This window comes from Poecile atricapillus, chromosome 1 (assembly GCF_030490865.1).
Source record: "Poecile atricapillus isolate bPoeAtr1 chromosome 1, bPoeAtr1.hap1, whole genome shotgun sequence".
Classification (NCBI taxonomy): domain Eukaryota; kingdom Metazoa; phylum Chordata; class Aves; order Passeriformes; family Paridae; genus Poecile; species Poecile atricapillus.
Window position 1 is genome coordinate 118,746,644 of NC_081249.1, and position 19,979 is coordinate 118,766,622.

The 19,979-nt window shown below is 43.2% G+C and overlaps 1 protein-coding gene across 2 annotated transcripts in view; it reads right to left on the reverse strand.

The window, feature by feature from the left end:
- The window catches only part of GALNT18 (polypeptide N-acetylgalactosaminyltransferase 18), a 215,670-nt gene that overhangs the window by 77,114 nt on the left and 118,577 nt on the right, over window positions 1-19,979 (reverse strand). For both annotated transcript variants that reach the window (XM_058850246.1, XM_058850236.1), the window contains exons 5-7: window positions 7,437-7,620; window positions 6,328-6,525; window positions 2,552-2,666 (exon numbers count right to left, since the gene is read on the reverse strand). In XM_058850246.1, the coding sequence (XP_058706229.1) occupies window positions 2,552-2,666; window positions 6,328-6,525; window positions 7,437-7,620 (497 nt within the window). The remainder of the gene's footprint in view (window positions 1-2,551; window positions 2,667-6,327; window positions 6,526-7,436; window positions 7,621-19,979) is intronic.

The following is a 19,979-nucleotide window of genomic DNA, read 5'->3' on the forward strand; positions in this document are numbered from 1 at the left end:
TCAGAATTAAGAGAATAACCCTCCAAAGCCCTGTTTTCTGTGGCCTGTTACAGCTTACCAACAATGGATACTTCAGATACAGTTTCCAACAGCTGGGGATTTTCTTGTGCTCATGTAACACAAATAACTAGGTATTTGTGCAGATGATGAGGTGACAAAATTCGTCACCCATTTTGTCAGGGTCTGATTCCTCAGAGTGGTTTTACATCCTCTGGAACAGAATCAGCAATATAAGGACACAGGACCATGCTCTGCTTCCTGTGTTTAAGATAAAACAGGCAGCTCAAATGACCCTAACACCTGCTGCTATTTCTGCAGTCAAAAATAAACTCCCCAGTTCCTCCAGGTGTTTGCTCTTACAAGTTTATACATAAAACTTCCCTAGCAGGCCATTTTGGACAGACAGGGTCTGCCTGATCATATCCTGGATGATAATGCTTGTCACGCAGCACAATACTAGAAAAATCTAGATACTTCTTAAAAAAATAGAAAAGAGATGAGGTACAGTGAGTAATACATAGTCACAGACTGCAGAGCAGCATTTTTAAATGGAAACATTATTTATTGCACTAATATTGTAGTTCTAATGTAGTTTTTATAGAACAATGACTGTTTTGATGAAGTGATTCATCATCGGCCCTGCAGCTGAAAGTGACACAAATAATCTGGAGATGTTCCAGTGCCCAGCCCAGTAACACAGGTAATCTGGAGATGTTCCAGTGCCCAGCCTAGTGACACAGGTAATCTGGAGATGTTCCAGTGCCCAGCCCAGTGACACAGATCATCTGGAGATGTTCCAGTGCCCAGCCCAGTGACACAGGTAAACTGGAGATGTTCCAGTACCCAGCCCAGTGACACAGGTCATCTGGAGATGTTCCAGTGCCCAGCCCAGCCTGGGTGTAAAAGCTTTTCCTGATCTCCAAGCTGAAGCTCCCCTGACACAGCTCCAGGCCATCCCTCGGGTCCTGTCACTGCTCAGCAGAGTGAAAGCTCAGTGCCTGACCCTCGCCCTCCCCTCCTCAGGGTGCTCAACACCACAATGAGCTCTCCCCTCACCCAGTCCCATCCTTCTCATCTCAGACACTGAGGGTTGTGAGAAGAGCTGGTAATAAACTGCTAAAAAATCTGTTTATTACAGCTCTGTAATTTGTTTTCATCCAAGCCATGAAAGTCAGATAAGGCAGCATACATTGTGCTACCTTCCACACTACAATCTGTTCCAGACAAAAGGATTTTATGTAGGTCAGGCACTGCTTCCCTGGAGACACAAAAAGCCATAAGGAAATGGGAGCAGTGTTGGGCCTTATTCCAGCCATCCAGCCTACTCCAAAATTTCAATTATGCAGAGATTGTGTCTATCAGCACACCAACAGTCATCTCCTCCAAGGTCTGTACTGCAGACCAGACAGGGTACACCTCATGATGCACACCCAGAGAAAACTCCTCGCGCTCACGAGGAAACAACAGGTTTTTATCAGCTGGAAAAAGAGCAGAGAAAATCAAAGTGATGTTAATTTTCAACTCATCGCAGCACTGAGCTGCAAAATAAGTTTTTGGGAACAGAAGGCAGCTCTCTGGCCCTCACAGTGAGGAGAATGGTGTTATTAAGAGAAGCAGTCTTGCATTTCTCTCCCTTTCCTTAAAAGAGTGCTCCAGTGTAGCTGAAAGGGGGTCTGTGCTTCACTCAGGCTGAAATAACTCTCTATATCTGACAGGGGGAAGAAAAAGAACTTCAAGAAACCAGAAGTAAAAATTAGTGGTTTCTGTTATATCTCAGGAGATAATTCTATATTCTTACAGTAAACTCCATTTTTTGCCATTGTACAACAGCATGCTTTTATTCTGGCAGCTAAGAAGTTCCAAACACAATGTTACCTTCCCCTTACATTCCTTAGGTTCAGAGTTTAGTTTTATAACACACCACACCGTTTTCATTACCATCATCTACCTAAGAATTCCACTCTTATCAAAAACTCGAGAGAATCTCAAATGGAACAGAAAGGTATTTAGCTGTGAAGAGAGAGAAAGAAGCACACAAATCACACACTACACTGCTAAACAGGTGAAGAATGCACAGTGGAAAAAGAAAATATACACACTAATGCATTTTATGAATATCTTAATTCCCTTCCCTCTGGAGGGCAGCATAAATGCCTCTATATTCCACTTTGCTCCCCAGTGATTTTCCTAATTTAAATAAAGCAATCTAAATTTTTTTTCCCCATCATACCTGTGAGAAACCATTCTCCTTACTGAGTCTGGGTTCACAGGTAAGCAGGGAGTTTTAGTATCAACTCTGTAAAATTCTAGCTCTGCTGAAAGAACAATCCAAAATTCTGTACTTCTACCCTTGTTCCAGATTAAGTTCTGTAAAGAGAGTTTTTGCTCTTTTTTTCCCACCACTCTCCTCAAATCTACATGTCTGCAGAACTGTGGATCTCCTCTTCATGCCATCACCCATGTTTTGGACTGCTTTAAGAAGTAAGCCGTATTTTAAATAATTTAAAATAATATTTTAAAGCCACAAGTATTGGCTGATTCTTTTCCTTACCCTGATTCCGAGCTCCACGTTCTCTCCTCCATACACTTCCATGCCTTCATCCAGCAATCCAATCTCCTGGAAGTATTCTCTGTCTACTATGAAGCATCCAATCAGTGCAGGACTTCTGGAAGAATAAACCAGCAGCAACCAAAATTAGCAGATAAATGATGAAGAACTTTATTACTCAGACACAGGTTGCATTTATCACTGTATTTATCACAGGTAAAATGGTGCAGCAAAACAGATTCTTAAGAACATATTTCTCACAGTTTTATTGAGCTTTGCCTTCCAATATTCTTAATTCTTAACTGAAATGAACACTGTTGAAGGAAATTAGAGTCAAATTATTGGATATAAATATTCAGCAGAGCAGTCAGGATTCCAGTGCTCACAGTGCAGATCCAGGAGCCCCAGTTTTGTTTCTGAGGCACCAGCCAGAGCAGCCTCTGTCCTTGCTAAATCCTCAAGTCTCCTGTCTGTGCCAGCTGCAAATGATACCCACTGATGCACAGTTCTGTGTGTTTAGCCAAAAGCCAGGTTAGCTAGAGCTAACAAACCTGTGTCTGTGAGCTTCCATAAAAAAAAGAGATTATTTCTAGAATAGGACCATCTGGATAAGGGTTTTTAATACAGAATCAAGAAAAGTCTGCCTTTACCAGCATAGTGCAACATTAGTCCATTGTCCTGAGCCAGATTTAAACACATCACACAGCTTCACTGGATCAGTAAACTCTGTTCATGTCATGATCTGGACCAACCAATTTTTACTATACAGAACCAATTTTAATCAAGTTACAGAGGGTGCAATTTCACCTTTATGAGATGCAGTGGAGAAGGATACAGAGTCATTTGGCCTTTTCATTTTTCTCCTGCCTTATAATCCAAAATTGCAAGAAACAAAAATGTCTTTTCAGATTATTATGCCGGTATCAGGCACTCTGGTAATGACAGGATATTAATTAGCAGTACAGCTTTTATTGAGAACTTTTTTATTTTAAAATTTACTGCTTTTATTGAGAATACTCAATGTACAGCTCGTGGACACACCTGCTTTCCAACAGATCATAGGCTGTCTAAATCACAAATTGTACAGTTCTGTGGAAATCTATACATTAGTCTATATATTAATGCCTCTAAGTGCTATAGTGCCTACTTAATAAAAATGAAAGACTGTTTCTGATGTTATTATTAATGAAGAAAACAGCAGTTAACAGCAGTACAAAAGTTATGCTTCTTTCATGGTTAAGTATTTCTCAGAGCTGCTTCCCTTTGCTATAATTCTAAAAGCATAATGGAGGCATGATAGAAACCATCCACCAATACACATGGCTTTGTTTGTTGGTGTGTTTGTTTTAATTATCCAGCACACACAGGCAGCACATTGCACTGAATTAAAAAACTGTGCCAGGGAAAGGGCTGGGGAACAAACCTGAAATTTATAAAGGACACTCACTCCCCAGTCCTCATAGAACAGAGTTTGGGGGTTAAATGGAAAAATACATTTGCTCATTACTCTGTGTTTCAATACTTCTAATTAAAAAAATTGTAATAATTATTCTACATAATTAATCACAGGATCATAGGCTTGGGCTGGAAGGGAGTGTAAAGATCATCTCGTTCCAAGCCCTGGCCATAAGCAGGTACATCTGCAAATAGATCAGGATGCTCAAAGCCTCATCCAGCCTGGCCTTGAACACTTCCATGGATGGGGCATCCACAGCTTCCCTGGGCAGCCTGCTGCAGTGCCTCCCAGGACAGAACTTCTTCCTAACACCTATCAAAACCCTGACCTCTGTCAGTTCAAAGCCATTCCCTCTTGTCCCATCACGACATCCTTTTGTCCCTCACCAGCCTCCTCAGAACCACCCCTCAGGGTGTTCCAGCACCCTTTAGGCACTGGAAGGTGCTGGAAATCTCCCTGGAGCCTTTTCCTCTCCACGCTGAACAAGCCCAACTCTCCCAACCTGTCTTCACAGGAACATTTTTCCAGCGTTAACAGAGTTCATTAACACCAATAACTGTTTCTAATGTGTTATAAATGCAAAGGCAATTTTGGGATAAAATCAAAAAGAGAAGTTTATTAATAAACAGCAAATAACAACAACGAGAGAAAAAACCACAATAAAAATGGTCAGCGCAGCGCTGGGTGGACAGGGTCTACACCGGAGGTGTAGGGTTCCCAAATCCACGTCTGAGCGCTCTCAGGCTTGGGTTTTTATAGGGATTTTAAGTCCTCAGGCTAAAATTCCAAGCAGGCTCCATTCACCAAGTGTTCTTGATTGTTCGGTGAATGGATTTCCTGGCTTGGAAAAACAGACCTAACCAGTGCCCGGACAGAGTCTCCTCATATGTAAAGAGACTCTGTATGTATTTTAATTTTGGGTTATCAAGGCAGAAGTGGTGTGATCCGGGATTGGTGCCGATGGAAATCTCCGCAGAGTCTTCCCTTTTGTTTCCAGTGATTGCATCTCCAACACTGGTCTGACAGGTGGGGCGTTCAGGACTGGCGACGGATACTTTTTCTGAGGCTTGTCTTTGTCGACCTTGATTGTTTCTCAACAGAGATCTGCAGGGACGTTGGTCAGGTCCGGAGGTGGGTTCCTCCTCCGAGCTAGTTCCTTTGTTTTCTTGATGGCTCTCGTCCTGTCTATTTTCCGAGCTAATGTTCGTTATCTGGGTGTTGGCTGCAATCCGTTGCCTTTGGAGGAAAACTCCCGGCCAGGCTTGGAAAAAAGGGTTTATGTACATCTTTGGATTTTTTTTTATTTTAACACATATACATCTTATTTATACCTTTACGAATTTTTATTTACAAATAATTTATTACAAATGTCATGGAAATTATCCCTTCTTACATTTGTCTGTGGCAAACCTGTTAAATTTTTATCTTTTGCTTTCCAGTTCCAGGTCCTGTTCATGGGTCAGTGCAGTTCAGAGAGCATTAGACTGCCAGGACCTGAGAAAAGAGCCTGCCTGTAAAGAAAGAGCTGTTGGATGAAAAATAGCTGCCAGTGCTATTTGAGGTTCAGCTTTCCAGGTGGTGGGAACAGTGTCCACAGTTTCTTTCTGCAGGGAGCCAGAGCACAGGTACCAGTCCTTGGGACGAATGTGGATCTACAAGAAGAGCCTGCAATCCCAGCAGAGCTGCTGAGTGGGGTCAGAGGCCACAACTCCCCTCCCTGAGACACAGGTACTGCTCTGTTCCAGCCTAACAACACTCTGGGCATGTAGGAACATACAGACCCACACTGTCCCAAAGCAAGGACACGATGCAGCCTCTGCTGCCCATCAGTGACCAAGCACCCGCTGCCAGGACCCAGCACAGCTGTGCACCCATTGCAGAGAACACAGCTGTCACATCAGCTCATGGAACTGCACAGAAAATGGAACTGCACACAATGGAGCTGCAAAGAAAACTCCATTCCTGGCCTTTAAATTAGCAGGCAAGACATTTGGAGAAAGCAGTGCTGCTGAGCAGCCCTGCCTGCCATTCCACCTCGGCAGGAAACCCTTTTAAAGAGACCCACTGAAAACAAGAGTTTCCTTTAAAACCCTTTTAAAGAGACCTACTGAAAACAAGAGTTTCCTTTAAAAACCTTTCAGAAGACCTACTGAAAACAAGAGTTTTCTTGATGACTGTGTAGGTGGCAAGGACAAAGCTGAAGAGGACAGCTCAAGGACACTTAGGAATTTGAACTTCCCAGTCAGTAAAGCCCATTACAGAGCTGAGCCCCTGCCATGCCTCGGGGAGCAGTGTCAGTGACTGTAATCCAGGCCACTCTTACCTTATGGGAGCAGTTGTGTTCTCCAGTTTCCACCAGGACTTAGGAGGGTTCAGATAGCGGCACCACAGCTCCCAGTCAAACCCCTGTGCTGAGAGGGGATACTCCTCGATTTCAAAATTATCGTACTTAATGTTATCGAATGATGGAGAAATTACTCTTCTTCTGTTTTCTTTTATCCTGCTGAGCACAGGTTCAGCCCTAAAAAAATAATAAAACAAAAAAGAAATAGAATGTTAAGATTGCATCGATATGAGCATAGCACTGATGGAGATCATAGAATAGTTTGGTTTGGAAGGAGCCTTTAAAGATTATTTAGTCCACCACCAAATAAACAATGCAGCTTATGCTGTATTTTTCAAAAAGAGCAGAATCTAAAGCTGTGACCCATTCAGAGCCCTCTCTGCTTTGAGGTGGAGTTTTGACAGAGCAGGATTTGCCCCAGAATAACACACTGCAACATTTTCTGTAGGATGCCCTGTTGTTAACCTTGATTTGAGCTGGTGGATGGAAGAAATGAGTATCTGCATATCACAGAGCATTTCTACCCTCGCTACCCAGTAAGGACAACTTCAGGCTCTCAACATTATCAAGGACATCAGGAGCAGAGTTAATAATAGATCTATCCTAGGGACAGAAGCTCCTGCCTTTTTACCAACATTTTTACTTAAGGAGTAAGGGAGATATTAAATCCAGACTGAACAAGTTAAAATACATTATTTTAGTTGTGTTTACTTTTGCAGAGTGGCCAAAATAACAGTTCTGTTAACACTGCAGAGCATAAAAGAAACATAGTATTTTTAATGAAAAGAAGATACATTCCCCTGGTAGGTGAAAGGCTGCATTATTGGAGGAGATGTTTAATGTGTGCAGTTTTTCAGTGTGATTTAAATACACCGTAATTAGATCAGCAGATACCTCAACCCATAAAAATGGATCTAGATCACATTACACAGCACAAACACATTTTCCCTGCTTGTGCCCATGCCTGAACCTTCATTAAAGAGCTCTGAGTTCTAACTCACCCTCTCAAGGCAAGAGGAATGCCATCAGCAATCTAAGAGCAGCGCTGGGGAGGGTGCGTGGCCAGGGGAAGGGAGGAAGGCACGTACCATCCCACGCTGAACTCCACATGCGCGTCGAAGAGCGCGACGACGGGCGCGGTGGCCGCTCTCCAGCCGCTGACCCGGGCCCGGATCAGCCCCTCCTGCCTGCTGTGCCGCACAACCTTGATGAAACCGGGCTTGTGACCATTCACCTCGTCCACGTACTGCTGCAGCTTCTCCTTCAGCTCCTCTGGGCAAGGGAAAGAGCCAGTTGTTAGCACAGAGCACATGTAAAAATCTGCTCTTTCAGCAGAACTGGAGGGGCCTTCACAGCTACTCAGAATTCTCCAAGTCAGTCTGAAAGGAGGCCAACAAAAAGGAGAAGGACCATGAATTATACAGCAATAAAAAAATCATATATAACTATTTAGCCTACATGACTGCCATCAGAATCCTGGCACTGTTTAACAATGACACGCCACAAAATGAAGTGCCATAGCTACAGAAGAGCATATTATATTATTGTAACAATAAACAAGGCACCTGTCTCATATTTCCAGGGAAAAAAACAAAGCCTAAGTATTTCCCATGAATCTTCTCTACCAGTATTTAATGAAAAAAAGAGAAGTAAGAATAAAATGCATTATTTTCCCTCTTTCCATTTTTCTTTCCAACTTTGATAACTGGTTTTGGTCTCTACTAAAAAGTTCAACAACTTTTGCTCTTAGAGCAAAGACCAGTAAAAGCTCTGGAGGAGAATCATTCCTAATTAAAAAAATAATAACTCTTGGATCAACAGCTATTACATCTCTGATTTAAAGACCACTGCATGAGAAAATACAGTATGTGGAGCATAAATATTGTGTTCTCAATTATTATTAACTGAAAGCACTGTCCACTTTATTCTTCATTAGCACTCCTGTGTTCTAATTACGTTATGGTATCACTCAGAATTCCCTCTGGGACAATGAATTTCCTTTATTCTGAACCTCTCCACAAATGCAGGAATGTCTTTGCTGTGATGCAGAATTACACTCCTGTGGCTTGAATGCTATTCTGCTATTCATTCTCAATCTGCATCACAGCTCAGTGCTGACCTCTCCTCTCTGTGAACACCTGAGCAAGCCACTTCACTCCTGCCAAGGAACAGGTTCCCAGGGCAGTGGTCACTGAACCTGCCTGAGCTCAAGGGAGTCTTTGGACAACCCTCAGGCACATTCTCATGTGAATTTTGGGAGTCCTGCACTGAGCCCAGGAAGCTTCTCAAGCCATCAGCCTTCCAGCTCTGGGAGCAGGTCACCTCAAACAGATCTGGACAACAGGCATGCCAGAATGGCTAATGGCACAGGAAAATAAAAACAAGCACACACCAAACGTTCATCCTTGGAAAGGAGCTGGGTGTGTCTCTCTTGAGCTGCCAGAGGAACAGAGCTCACCAAGCACCAAGGCTCCCTTAATTCTTGCCTGTTTGTAAACTCTCAGACATCAGCAGGTGTGATGCTGCTGCTCCTCAGGACTCTGCATGCCATGTACCTTCCAGTCAATGCACTCTGCATGAAATGAGAGAATGCCACAGAAACGTCCTGATACTTACAGCTTCTCATAAAAACAAGAATTAAAAAGAAATAGTCTGCTGATCACGTCCATCATAACATTTAAACTGCAGCAATATTTTAGGAATTGACTGGATATATTCCCAGAATTCTTGACATTACATTGCCAAAATCTATTCAATTTGTTTGTCTGTGACTGGATCACCTGGAATAAACAATGTGAGCCACTTAGCACAGAGCACTCTTCTATTCTGTCTTAGACTTGCTGCTTATTGATCAGTACACTTCTTCTCCTTTATGAAGTAAAAAAAGCCCCACATTACTTGCTGTCATGCCTGTATTTTCTTACTGCTCACCCCCTAAGACACAGAGATCTGTAGTGAGCACAGAACTACCAAACCAACCACCAGCTAACAGCGTGCTACACTGAAATGAAGACATTTATGTTACTGTAATTCTATGCACCTAAAAATAGTACAAACCCATTCTCTATTCCCAAAATGCAGCCCTGCAGAGGGTGGGTATCAAAACACGAAGATCAAAGCTTTGTTCTTGGTGGAAGTGGCTGCTCCCAGTTTGCAATCCCAGGAAGCTTTATCTGCCACAACAATGCAGCATCACCACTGAGGATAAAGCATGTGAAAGGAAAGCAGAGTCACTCTAACCAAGGACTCGAAAGGCAGTGACAGAGCCATTGTTCTCTCAGTCACTCTGTTTCAGTGGGCAATTCTTACTCCTGCCTTACACTTTTCCTAATGTGGGCTGACTTTAGAAGCCGGAGTAAACACAAAATCTATTTCACAGCTTGCTGTAGAATGGAAAGAGATGGAAATGGACCAGAACCCAAGCCTTGGCTTGCCACCAGCATGACTTCAGCTGCACATCAGAGCTGTGACATTTACCAGGCAGCACACGCTTCTGATTTTCTGGTTGCACTGCAGCTCTGTGCAAATGGCCTGGGAGCATCTCAGGGGAACCCTGGAGGTTTACACATGGTCAATCACCTTCTAGGAACCATTCCCTGGCCTTCAGCATCACCTCAGGTGGCTGAGGAAACTGCTGCTTTTTCCTGAATCCTCAACACTGGCCCACAAGCAGTGACTTACTCTGCAGCACGTGCTCAGGAGACACAGCAGTATTTTGCAGTCAGGCACTTTCTGGCCTTTCTTACCTAAAACAGATCAGCTTTGCTCTGCAAAGGCAGAGTGCTGAGCAGAGCATCATGTGCACCCTTGGTCTTACAAGACCTATTGGGCAGATTCTCCCAGAAGAAAATACAAGGCTATGAAGAAATGGATCATTTTCACTCAGCCACGAGACAGAGAAGACATGTTAATGAATTTTAGAAAGTCACAGTTTTGGAAAACACTTTAAAGATGCCCCAGCAAAAGAATTGAGTCAGTATTTTCTCCATGCATTTCATGTCTTCCTGGGTTTTACAAGAGAAATCTGAGCTCAATTGTATTTGACAGTTTTAGAGCACCCAGCCCAACTGGCCTGAATGATGGGACTCTCCCCCCAGAATTATTCATACACTTTGCTATGGCACCAGTGGTCTTCAGCAATATCATTTTAACCCATGTTCTTTTTTTTTTCCCATTTCAAGATATGTTGCCTGAATAATAAACAGTCTTTTTCATTAATTATTGTGCTTCACAGCTTTATGCCACCACAGGGAGAAGACGGGGAATAAGCAAATGTGTCATCTTCAATACACTGTTGATTCAGTGTCTAATTATGGAAACAAACAGGCTTATAAAGATAGATGCATTTGCCTTTCAGCGCAGAATCTCTCAAATAAGGCCTCAATTTCACCAAGCTGAATGAGGCTTTGCAATTGGAATGAAAGAGCAGCCATACATGGAGTGGGAAAATGGCACTTGGAAATGTTGCACTCGACCACCTGTCTCTGTATGGTACAGATGTCTGGAGAGCACAGCACCACTCTCCTCACAAATGTAGAAAACATAATTAGCGTGCCATAATTATGTTTAATATTAACATAATTAAGTTCAAACTCTTCTAAGAGGTTGTTTGTTTATTTTTAACAAATTGACAAAGATTTTGTTTGTCAAGTTCCCCTACTCAGTAAGACAAAGCATTGCTAAAGGATTAACACAACTTTGTCTTCTTAGGAAACAGCAGAAGCTGGACAGGATGGAGCAGGAGCATGAGGAGCCAGAAGGCATCAGCCACCCCATTTTCTCGACCTGTAGATTGTGCTTTCCATCCAGCAGCGTGAGGTGGGCTGTCTCCTGTAGCCTGTGTCCCCCCTGCCCTGAGCAGTGAGCGGGCTCAGTGCTCCTCAGCCCCTCACTCCAGCATCCTACAGCAACTGCAGCTCTGCCCCCAGACTTCAAATGTCCAAGTAATTGACACAAACAGCCTGCCACAAATAGCAAATTACTGCCTCACAGTCATGGAGAAGGACATTAAAGAACAGCCAATTCAGGCTGCCTTCCAGTAACTTTCATACTTTAACATACTCCCACTCGGAGTGCTGGAATGAACAACCACATTTATGAAGCCCCAACACCATGCCTGGCTGAGACATGCATTTTACTGACCTTCTTCTCAGCTCTAAGTTTGCCATCAGGGCTAAAATTACAAATACATAAGTAAAATAACAATGATAACACTCTGCATTTTCTCAAGCCTAAGAGTCCCTGCTGACTTTGGCCCAGCAATGCATGCTGCATGTTACTGCCATCTCTCCAAACCTTGTGCTTTTCCTTTAGGGAAGTATTTACCTCCATGCCAAAGGCCTGGGAATTACCATGTCCCTCTTTACCTTGGCCCTTGGCACAAACATGGCTTCTTTTACTGCGAAGGGGAAGAATTACTTTTCAATACAGAACTAGGTTTAAATCAACAATTGGCCTCCTTGTGCCAAGCACGGTGGATTGCCATGTTATCTGAAAGGGGTAAAATCCTGCCAATTCATTATTTTATCCCTGGGTGTTCACTGAGCTGCCTCGAAGGCACACTCTGGTCCCCAGATAAAGAAAAGCGTTGGGTATTTCCTTGGGTGGTAAAGGACACTTTTAAAGGCAAACCATCACAGCACCTGCAAGAACACAGCAGGAGCTCATGCCTGCATTTGGAGCCAAGAGCTCACTGGTCAGTCTGCTCCTGGCAAGGGTCCCAGAGCCTTCCTGAGCTCCCTGAGCAGCAGGTCAGAACAGGAGCCTGCCCTGCAGGGAGGCAGCACCGACACCTGCACAGCTCGAGAAGTCATTTCAGCACCGGGCTGCTGCCACACTCATGTTCCACACTGGGAACATCTGTCTCATCAGGAACATCTCACTTCTACAGGAAACACCAGTAAACTGGCAAAATGACAGAATTCACACAAGCCAATTAATTTTAAACCAAGATTTTTCCATCTTCTTTATGCACTTAATTCTGGCTTAATTAATTAAGTCCTAGGAACAGGAAGAGCTGCTTTTCCAGCTTTAACATGTGTTAATGGAGCTAACTTTCTGGCAAATAAAGGAAGCCTGTTAGAACAGGTTTGCTGCAAAACCCCTCCTCTCTTCCCTCTAAGTCCCTCTATAGGCAACCAACCTGAATTCATGGCAGCAGCTAGGCTTAGAAGAGAACCTGTGTTTTGCTGCACTTTATCTAATAGGGAATGTGGATTGTGTCACTTTGTATGCAGCTCAGTGCTTCATCATTTTTATTTTTCTTACCTCTGGTCCCTTATCTTTCATGCTCAAGTGATCACCTCTCATCTCTGTAGCAGCAGCAGATAATTCCAAATGGAAAATATTTATAACCAGACAGAGGCATGTCATTTGTAATGCACATGTGTTCAGAGAATGTCTGCAGCAGAGGGTAACAATGCTCAAGCAGATAAGGAGGGCCTGCTGTGCACACGTATTTAATAACCCTGTGTTATCAGGTAATAGATAAACCACCCAGGGGAAATCACCAGCGTGATGCAAGGCATTGATCTGGACAGACATCAGAAACAAAAACGCAGTGCAAGCCTTCTCCTCGGCTCCCATACCCAACCTGCACTCTTGACAGAGATGCACAGTCTAATCTCAGAAGTTCAGGCTATCCACATGTAAAGATAGAGAGTGTAATGAACTTTCACAGCCACAACCTCTGCATTCAGCAAGCCAAAGTCCCAGCTGCTGTCAGAGCTCCTCAGGTCTATTAAGATAAATTGCCTACAACAATCAGCTCACATTTGGATTACAGGCCAAGGGTTTCTTTAGCACATGAACAGCACCTTTCTCCCACAGTAAAGGCAGGGAAAGGAAATGCATTTCCCCTCTTACACACACACATTCTTTTAATTGCCCAGGAGAATCTGTACAGAGAAGGGGGAAGTTTTCAACAGGGGCTGCATTCTCAGCTCCTTCACAAACATCTTCTCTCTGCAGGGCAGGAGCCCAGGTGGGCATTGCACTGAATCCTCCTGCAAGGTCCTGAGAATCCAACAGCAAAAGGACACAGCAAATAAATCCACTTCAAACCAGCAATTAAAGAGCTTCCAACAACAAACAGGCTTTGCAGAAGAAATCTGTGCCAGCACCAATTCCTCGAGCCTCTAGCAGACACGTTCACTACTTAGGTTCATTTTGTTTTTTTTCTAAACGATGTAAACTTCCAATCCCAGCCATGAAAATGGGATACCACACTTCAGATCATTGTCCTACACAGAAATATTGCTGTGCCTTAATAAATCCTGGAAGTATGGAAAGAACTATGAAAATTATCTTATGGAAACTCTGACAGGTCAACACTGTTATGGAGGAGGGGGATACAGAAGAAATAAATATTACAGCTGTTATTTTTTGTTACTATTAATCTTCTGGGGTGATGTCTTTATTGCAAGGGCTGTAAAGTCCCTTTTATTTCTCTTCTATTATTTATTGAGCGTTGTTTGAAGACAGCACTCGATTCATGTGAGGTGCATCCCATCTTAGGGATCACCGAGCCCACATTCTAGCAACGGTCTCCCAACACTTTGCAAGAGAGAGACATAAACTGAGATTCCAGATGAATATCCCAGGTGACACCAGAAGCTGCAGAAGGGGAGGGGTAGAACCTGGATCTCCCAAATCCCAGGGCTGCACATTATCATCACACAATTTCCCTAAGGCTGTGATCCTGTGTTTTGAGCCATGAGAACTCTGATCCAGAGCAGATCCAAGGGCTCTTCCCCATCCCTGTGCCAGGATTAAGAGGCAGCTGATATCTGGATCTTGCTAATGTCAACAGAAATGCATTACCCCAGAAAAGCTGAACACTGCCCATCCATCCCACACCAACGGGAGACTCATGTGCTTCTGTCTCCTCTCAGGTGAACACTGCTGCTCTTTGAGAGGCAAGACAGGACTAACACAAAGGCCAAAACTGTCTTTTCTCAGTCAGGTGTGCACATGTGGACCCTGCAAAGACCAAAACTGTCTTTTCTCAGTCAGGTGTGCACGTGTGGACCCTGCAAACACAGCTCAGCACGGAGCAGGGACGTGCCAAGTGCTGCCCCAGCTGCCACCTCTCCCCTCAGGGCTGCCCCTGGAGCCCCAGAAAGGCTCTTCATTCTCAAAGTGCCTTTAAATACAGAGCTAATGGTATAAACTGGATGGTTCCCCTGGAGGTACAGATTGCCTGGATGAGTCTCAGAGGAACACTGGCCCACTCCAGCGTTCAGGGATGGCAGCAGGAGCAGCACTGCTGCTGAAATCAGACACTGGCACACCCGAGGCCAGAATCACTGCTCGTGTGCATTTGGGTACAACAGTTTCAGACAGGGGCTGCAGAGTGAGAGGCAGAACAAGCACCAAGAGCATGCATTAGAGCTGACACATTAATAAAATGTAATATAATATAATAACATAATAACCTCAGCCAAAATTCTGAGTTCATCATTTCATTCCTTGGTGTTCCTGGATTAATCTGTAAAATGACCTTTAAATGTTAAAAGAATTGCTTGAGAAATGCATTCTAGTCCAGGTTCTTTCCAGTAATCCAAATGGCACTTTTGCTTTTTTCCAATACACAGCATTTAATTCTAATCTATTTCTTGGATGTGCGGGGAAAATCGCTTTTCAGAAAAGAAACTAAATGCCTGAACAGAACCAGATCAGATTGTATAAATCAAGAAAAATACAATCTATAGAGCACATTAGAAACCTCTGTACTTTCATAACAATAAGGTGCAGCAAGCTGCTCACTCTACTGTAAACTTGATAAACAATCATAATCATGACTCCACGAAGCAGCATGGCACTTCATGTTGTGATAACAGATTCATAAGGAGAAAAACCCTGCCAATTCAAACACACTAATCCAAGTGTAACTACTTTATTTCTGGAGTGGATTCTAAGGAAATTAGTCACATAAATTGCATTAAAAATGGAATATGCAAATACTCAGAACTGGAAGAAACAGAGCTGCTGATATTCCTGTCTGGATCAAACCTCTCTCTGAGAGCAGGACTCTAAAAGGAAGAGGAAACAGAAAGCAATCACCAAATACCTGTGGGAAAGGGACCTGTGCAATCCAATCCTTTACTCAAAACAAGTCCAAGTAAACAAAATGAGGTCATAGTCACAGTTCAATAATTATTTAAAAGAATGACACAGAGCACTAAAAGGTTTTGATTTCAATATATAGGACTTAGCCTTGCATGCCAGAAATTATAATTTATATTTGTTGCATAGAATCCCTTCCCTGGGAGCAAACCAACATGCACAAAACCTGATGATACCATGAAAGCATTCTCTAGGGTCAGGACAGCAATAACACTATTTCACAGTGCCTTTTTCTTTAACCTTGCCCAAATGTAGAGATACAATTGGTAACTTTTTATTTTGACTGAACTGTCCTACCAGACAATTCCTACACATCAAATGCAAACTGCTCTCCATACTTTCCATATTCCAGGCCAGAAAGGTTGATTTCTTGGCTACCTGTGATCATGTTGTGTGTGAGCTGTTATTATTTTCTCCTTTCAAAGGCTGCCTGCAGAAGAATGCAATTCACACAGCAATAGCAATAGCACCCAATCCACCAGGGAGAAACACAGGGGGATTTTTCAGCAGATGGGATTAGTTCCCAAAAAGACTTGTTTTTGTATCAGCAGAGCTGCAGTCACACAAAATGCTTCTCAGAATAAAAATAAAATCAAATTATCCCAATATGAGCAAATGTGGTTGTTATTCTAATAGCCAAAACATCTCTGGCAACAGAGCCAGAGCAGACCAGGAAATACCCCCTGCAGGTAAATATTTCACATGGGAAACACTGGAGTCACTGAAGAAGTGAGAACTTCTCAGGAAACAATGTTCTGTGTCCAGAGTCCAAATGCAGCATCACACACGGCGTCACTGGAAGTGCAAGTTAAAATCACACCTCTTCAGAGCCAGCTCTCACACATCCTCTTATTTTAACTTGCAGTCTTGAAAAATTCTGCCAAACACAATTTATTACCTGCAGAGCCATCAAGTCCTGCTCTCCTGGCACAAAGGGAAGGAGCAGGACCTGGCCCATCAGCTGAAGAGCTGCCTTCAGGGAGCACTTCCACTGCACCCTCCGAGGAACAGATCAGGGACACTGCCAGCCTCGTCTGGGACAGCCTGGGATGCACCAACTGTGCTGTGGAACCCATAGCTTTCAGATCACAGCTGTGGAACCCATGGCATTCAGTTCACAGCCTGGGATGCACCAACTGTGCTGTGGAACCCATGGCTTTCAGTTCACAGCCTGGGATGCACCAACTGTGCTGTGGAACCCATGGCTTTCAGTTCACAGCCTGGGATGCACCAACTGTGCTGTGGAACCCATGGCTTTCAGTTCACAGCCTGGGATGCACCAACTGTGCTGTGGAACCCATGGCTTTCAGTTCACAGCCTGGGATGCACCAACTGTGCTGTGGAACCCATGGCTTTCAGTTCACAGCTGTGGAACCCATGGCTTTCAGTTCACAGCTGTGGAACCCATGGCTTTCAGTTCACAGCTATGGAACCCATGGCTTTCAGTTCACAGCTGTGGAACCCATGGCTTTCAGTTCACTGCATTCTGAGGAACTTTGAAGTTACAGCTGCTCATTTGGTTATGAATTATTGTGTTTGAATATCATAAGAGTCACAGGGTTTGTTTCCATCTAAAGATAGAAACAGGTTTTTTTGAAGAATCAACTATGAACATTTTCAAATTAAAGCAACAAATTCTGGCTTGCTTCTTTCCTAGCATATTTGCTTACTCCTCAGGAGTAACACAGTGCTGGGATGGTGCCATTTGGTAGCTGTAGAAAATCCCTAAACCAACACATATGATCTCCAAGAAAACTGCTTATTGCACTACTGCATCATCCACTGCTTCCTAAAAATCCTGAACTCCGAGTCTTAAAAGAGCACAATACCACAGAATTTGTATCCTTAAAAACATCACCATGTAGCAAATTATTCCAAGCCTTTCATCAGTTATTATAGAAAATTTATCTGTAGGCACCCAATCACAATAAAACTTATTATTATTTCCAAAGCCACGTTTGGGAGTTAATTGTCATGTTACAACTGCTGTTTATGCCCTGCCTTTTTGCATCAGAAATGTGGGAGGGACACCAGCAGCAATGCTTATGATTTCAGGGGGGTTGGGAAAGCTAGGCATTAAAAATAATCCAGGTAGTAACTGGAACTAAAATTCAACCTTTTCAATTCACAGCGTGGGAACAGCACTGATGTTAGCATCTTACTGCAGCCTGAGAAAGATTTGATTAAATCCTGCTTAATTGGGAGTGTTTTGTTTTAAAACTGAAGAATGTCAGGCACACACAGAAGAACACTCCAGCCTTGCCTTTCCTGCTCCCAAGGAGCAACTGGCAGTAAAGCCATTTTTTATACATCAGCAGCAGCAAAGTGCATTTTCAGCGTGCTGAAGGAAGGCAGAGCCCCCCCAGGTCCAGCAGCCTGGATCTCCAGCCCAGTGAGCAGCTGGAGCTGCGGGTTCCTGCAGATCCTGAGCTCCAGGGAAGGAGGGACAGCTCCTGCTCCTGCTGTGACCATGGTTCTGGCAGGGAAAGCAGGGAATTCTGCTGGGCTGCCTGGGAAAGGAGCAAGCACCCAGCAGCTCCTGACCTGGCCTGCCTGGCACAGGCTCCTCTCTCTGCGTGCCCCACACATCACCCCGTGAAGGTCTCAGAAAATGGAGTGAATCACAAACAACACCTGGGCACTGAAATGCCTCTCTTCCTGGCAGATCTCACTGAGGAAAGGTTTAACAAAAAATTTAAAAAATTAACAAGAAACATTTAAAAGCTTTTTTTTATTATTATTATTAAGTATTAGGAAAACAGGAAAAGAGGAGAATATTCATGAATGACAGTGCCTCCTGCTAATATTTCTGTTTGTTTCCTTTATATTTTTTTTTTATTTTGGCATTTCATTTGAGCCCTTTACTTCAAAACTTACCTTCTGAAGCAAGGCTTGCACACCTATGGTCAAAGCAGAGAGACTCCTGGGACCCATCAGTCACTGCCCATTAAGGAAAACTCAGGATTGTTCATGTGGAAAACCACACACATGGGCACTTGTATCCAGGCCCTCCCCCACTACATTTTTCAAACAGCTTCATTTTCTCAATAAATGCAGAAAATTTAAATTACTTCTATAAGAGCTCCCAGCTTAATTTTTACTGACATTATTATTTTTATACACATTAAAATTCTGATTCCTGACATTTACATAAAAATATTACTTGGGAATTTTAAGTTTTTTCCAGGACACCTTTCTATGAAGGACTGTTAGCATTAAGTACTGCCTGTATCTCATTTAGCCAGCCATGCTGTAGTCTGTAGCTTTGCAGAAAACTACCAGACTCCACTTATTATAGATATCCAAAGGCTTGAAACTACCTCCTATGCAATTCTTCCAGTATCCTGTTTGACCTTTCACTGGGAATAATGATTCTGCACAGATAATGGCTAATTTCCTTGGACTGGATTTTTATTTGCAATGTTTTGCAATTTGATTTGCAGTATATCCACATTTTTCAGAATAGTTACTGCCTGATTTCTCAGATTTAAACCCTTTAGCATCTTCAAAAGAATGCTTCCTGAACAGCTAAATTTGTAATGAGTTTTCATGATTAAATCCTCTCCATCTATAAGCACTGCATTTCCACCTTGTCTGCATACTGCAATATGTTGCATTAAGGACACCTTTGGGCTGGGTAAGGATCTCATTTTCCCACATTGCATTTATCTCAGTTAACCTCAGAGGGTTTACACAGCTGTACTCTCATGTCAAGGAGGAGGTTGCTTCCATGGGTACTAAACCCAGAGATGAAGTTAATATCCAAACCTTACAATCCTGAGCAGCATTTATTCCACAGAGAAATTGCTAGAAGCCTCCTGAGGCGTGTGGCTCTTCCAACCCCAAGGGTCTCACATCACCCCCGCTTTCTAAACCTGCCCAATATTAAGTTAAAAACGTGTAACTTGTAATTTGTACCCTACATAGCAAACTCTGAGAGAGTTCAGTGGCCTAAACAAAGGGTAATTAATTTCTTCCTTGCATCTTCCATATGTACGATGAAGTACACTTAAAGCAAGCTTCTGCTTATGGAAACAGAGTAAAAGAAATTCATGTTATTTTAATAAATTATGTTAAACGCTCACTTTTTGGTTTCATAGCAGTAGCACACGGATAATCCAGCGTTTTCCACGTAGGAGTTTGACATAAACAACAAATCAAATGCAGCCAGTGCATTCAGCACAGTGCTCCTAGCTGGGAGCTTTACAGATTCCTCACAAGAGCTGCTTGCACAGCTGCTGCCAAAGGAACTGCCAGGGCTTGCTACCTGCAAAAGCAGCTAAAGTGGAGAACCTGAACCACAGGCTGCAGCTCCAACTGGGGAACTCAAATCAGGAAAATAAATTACTCCAGTAAATGCCATAAACATAAGAAGACAAAATACCCGAGGAGGCGAACAAAAAGTGGTCACAGCTCAGATACTACAAATTGGAGACTGGTCAATGTCTCCAATTTGTCTTTCACCACAGACAAATCAGGGTGATAGAAACATGGAGAACCAGGAG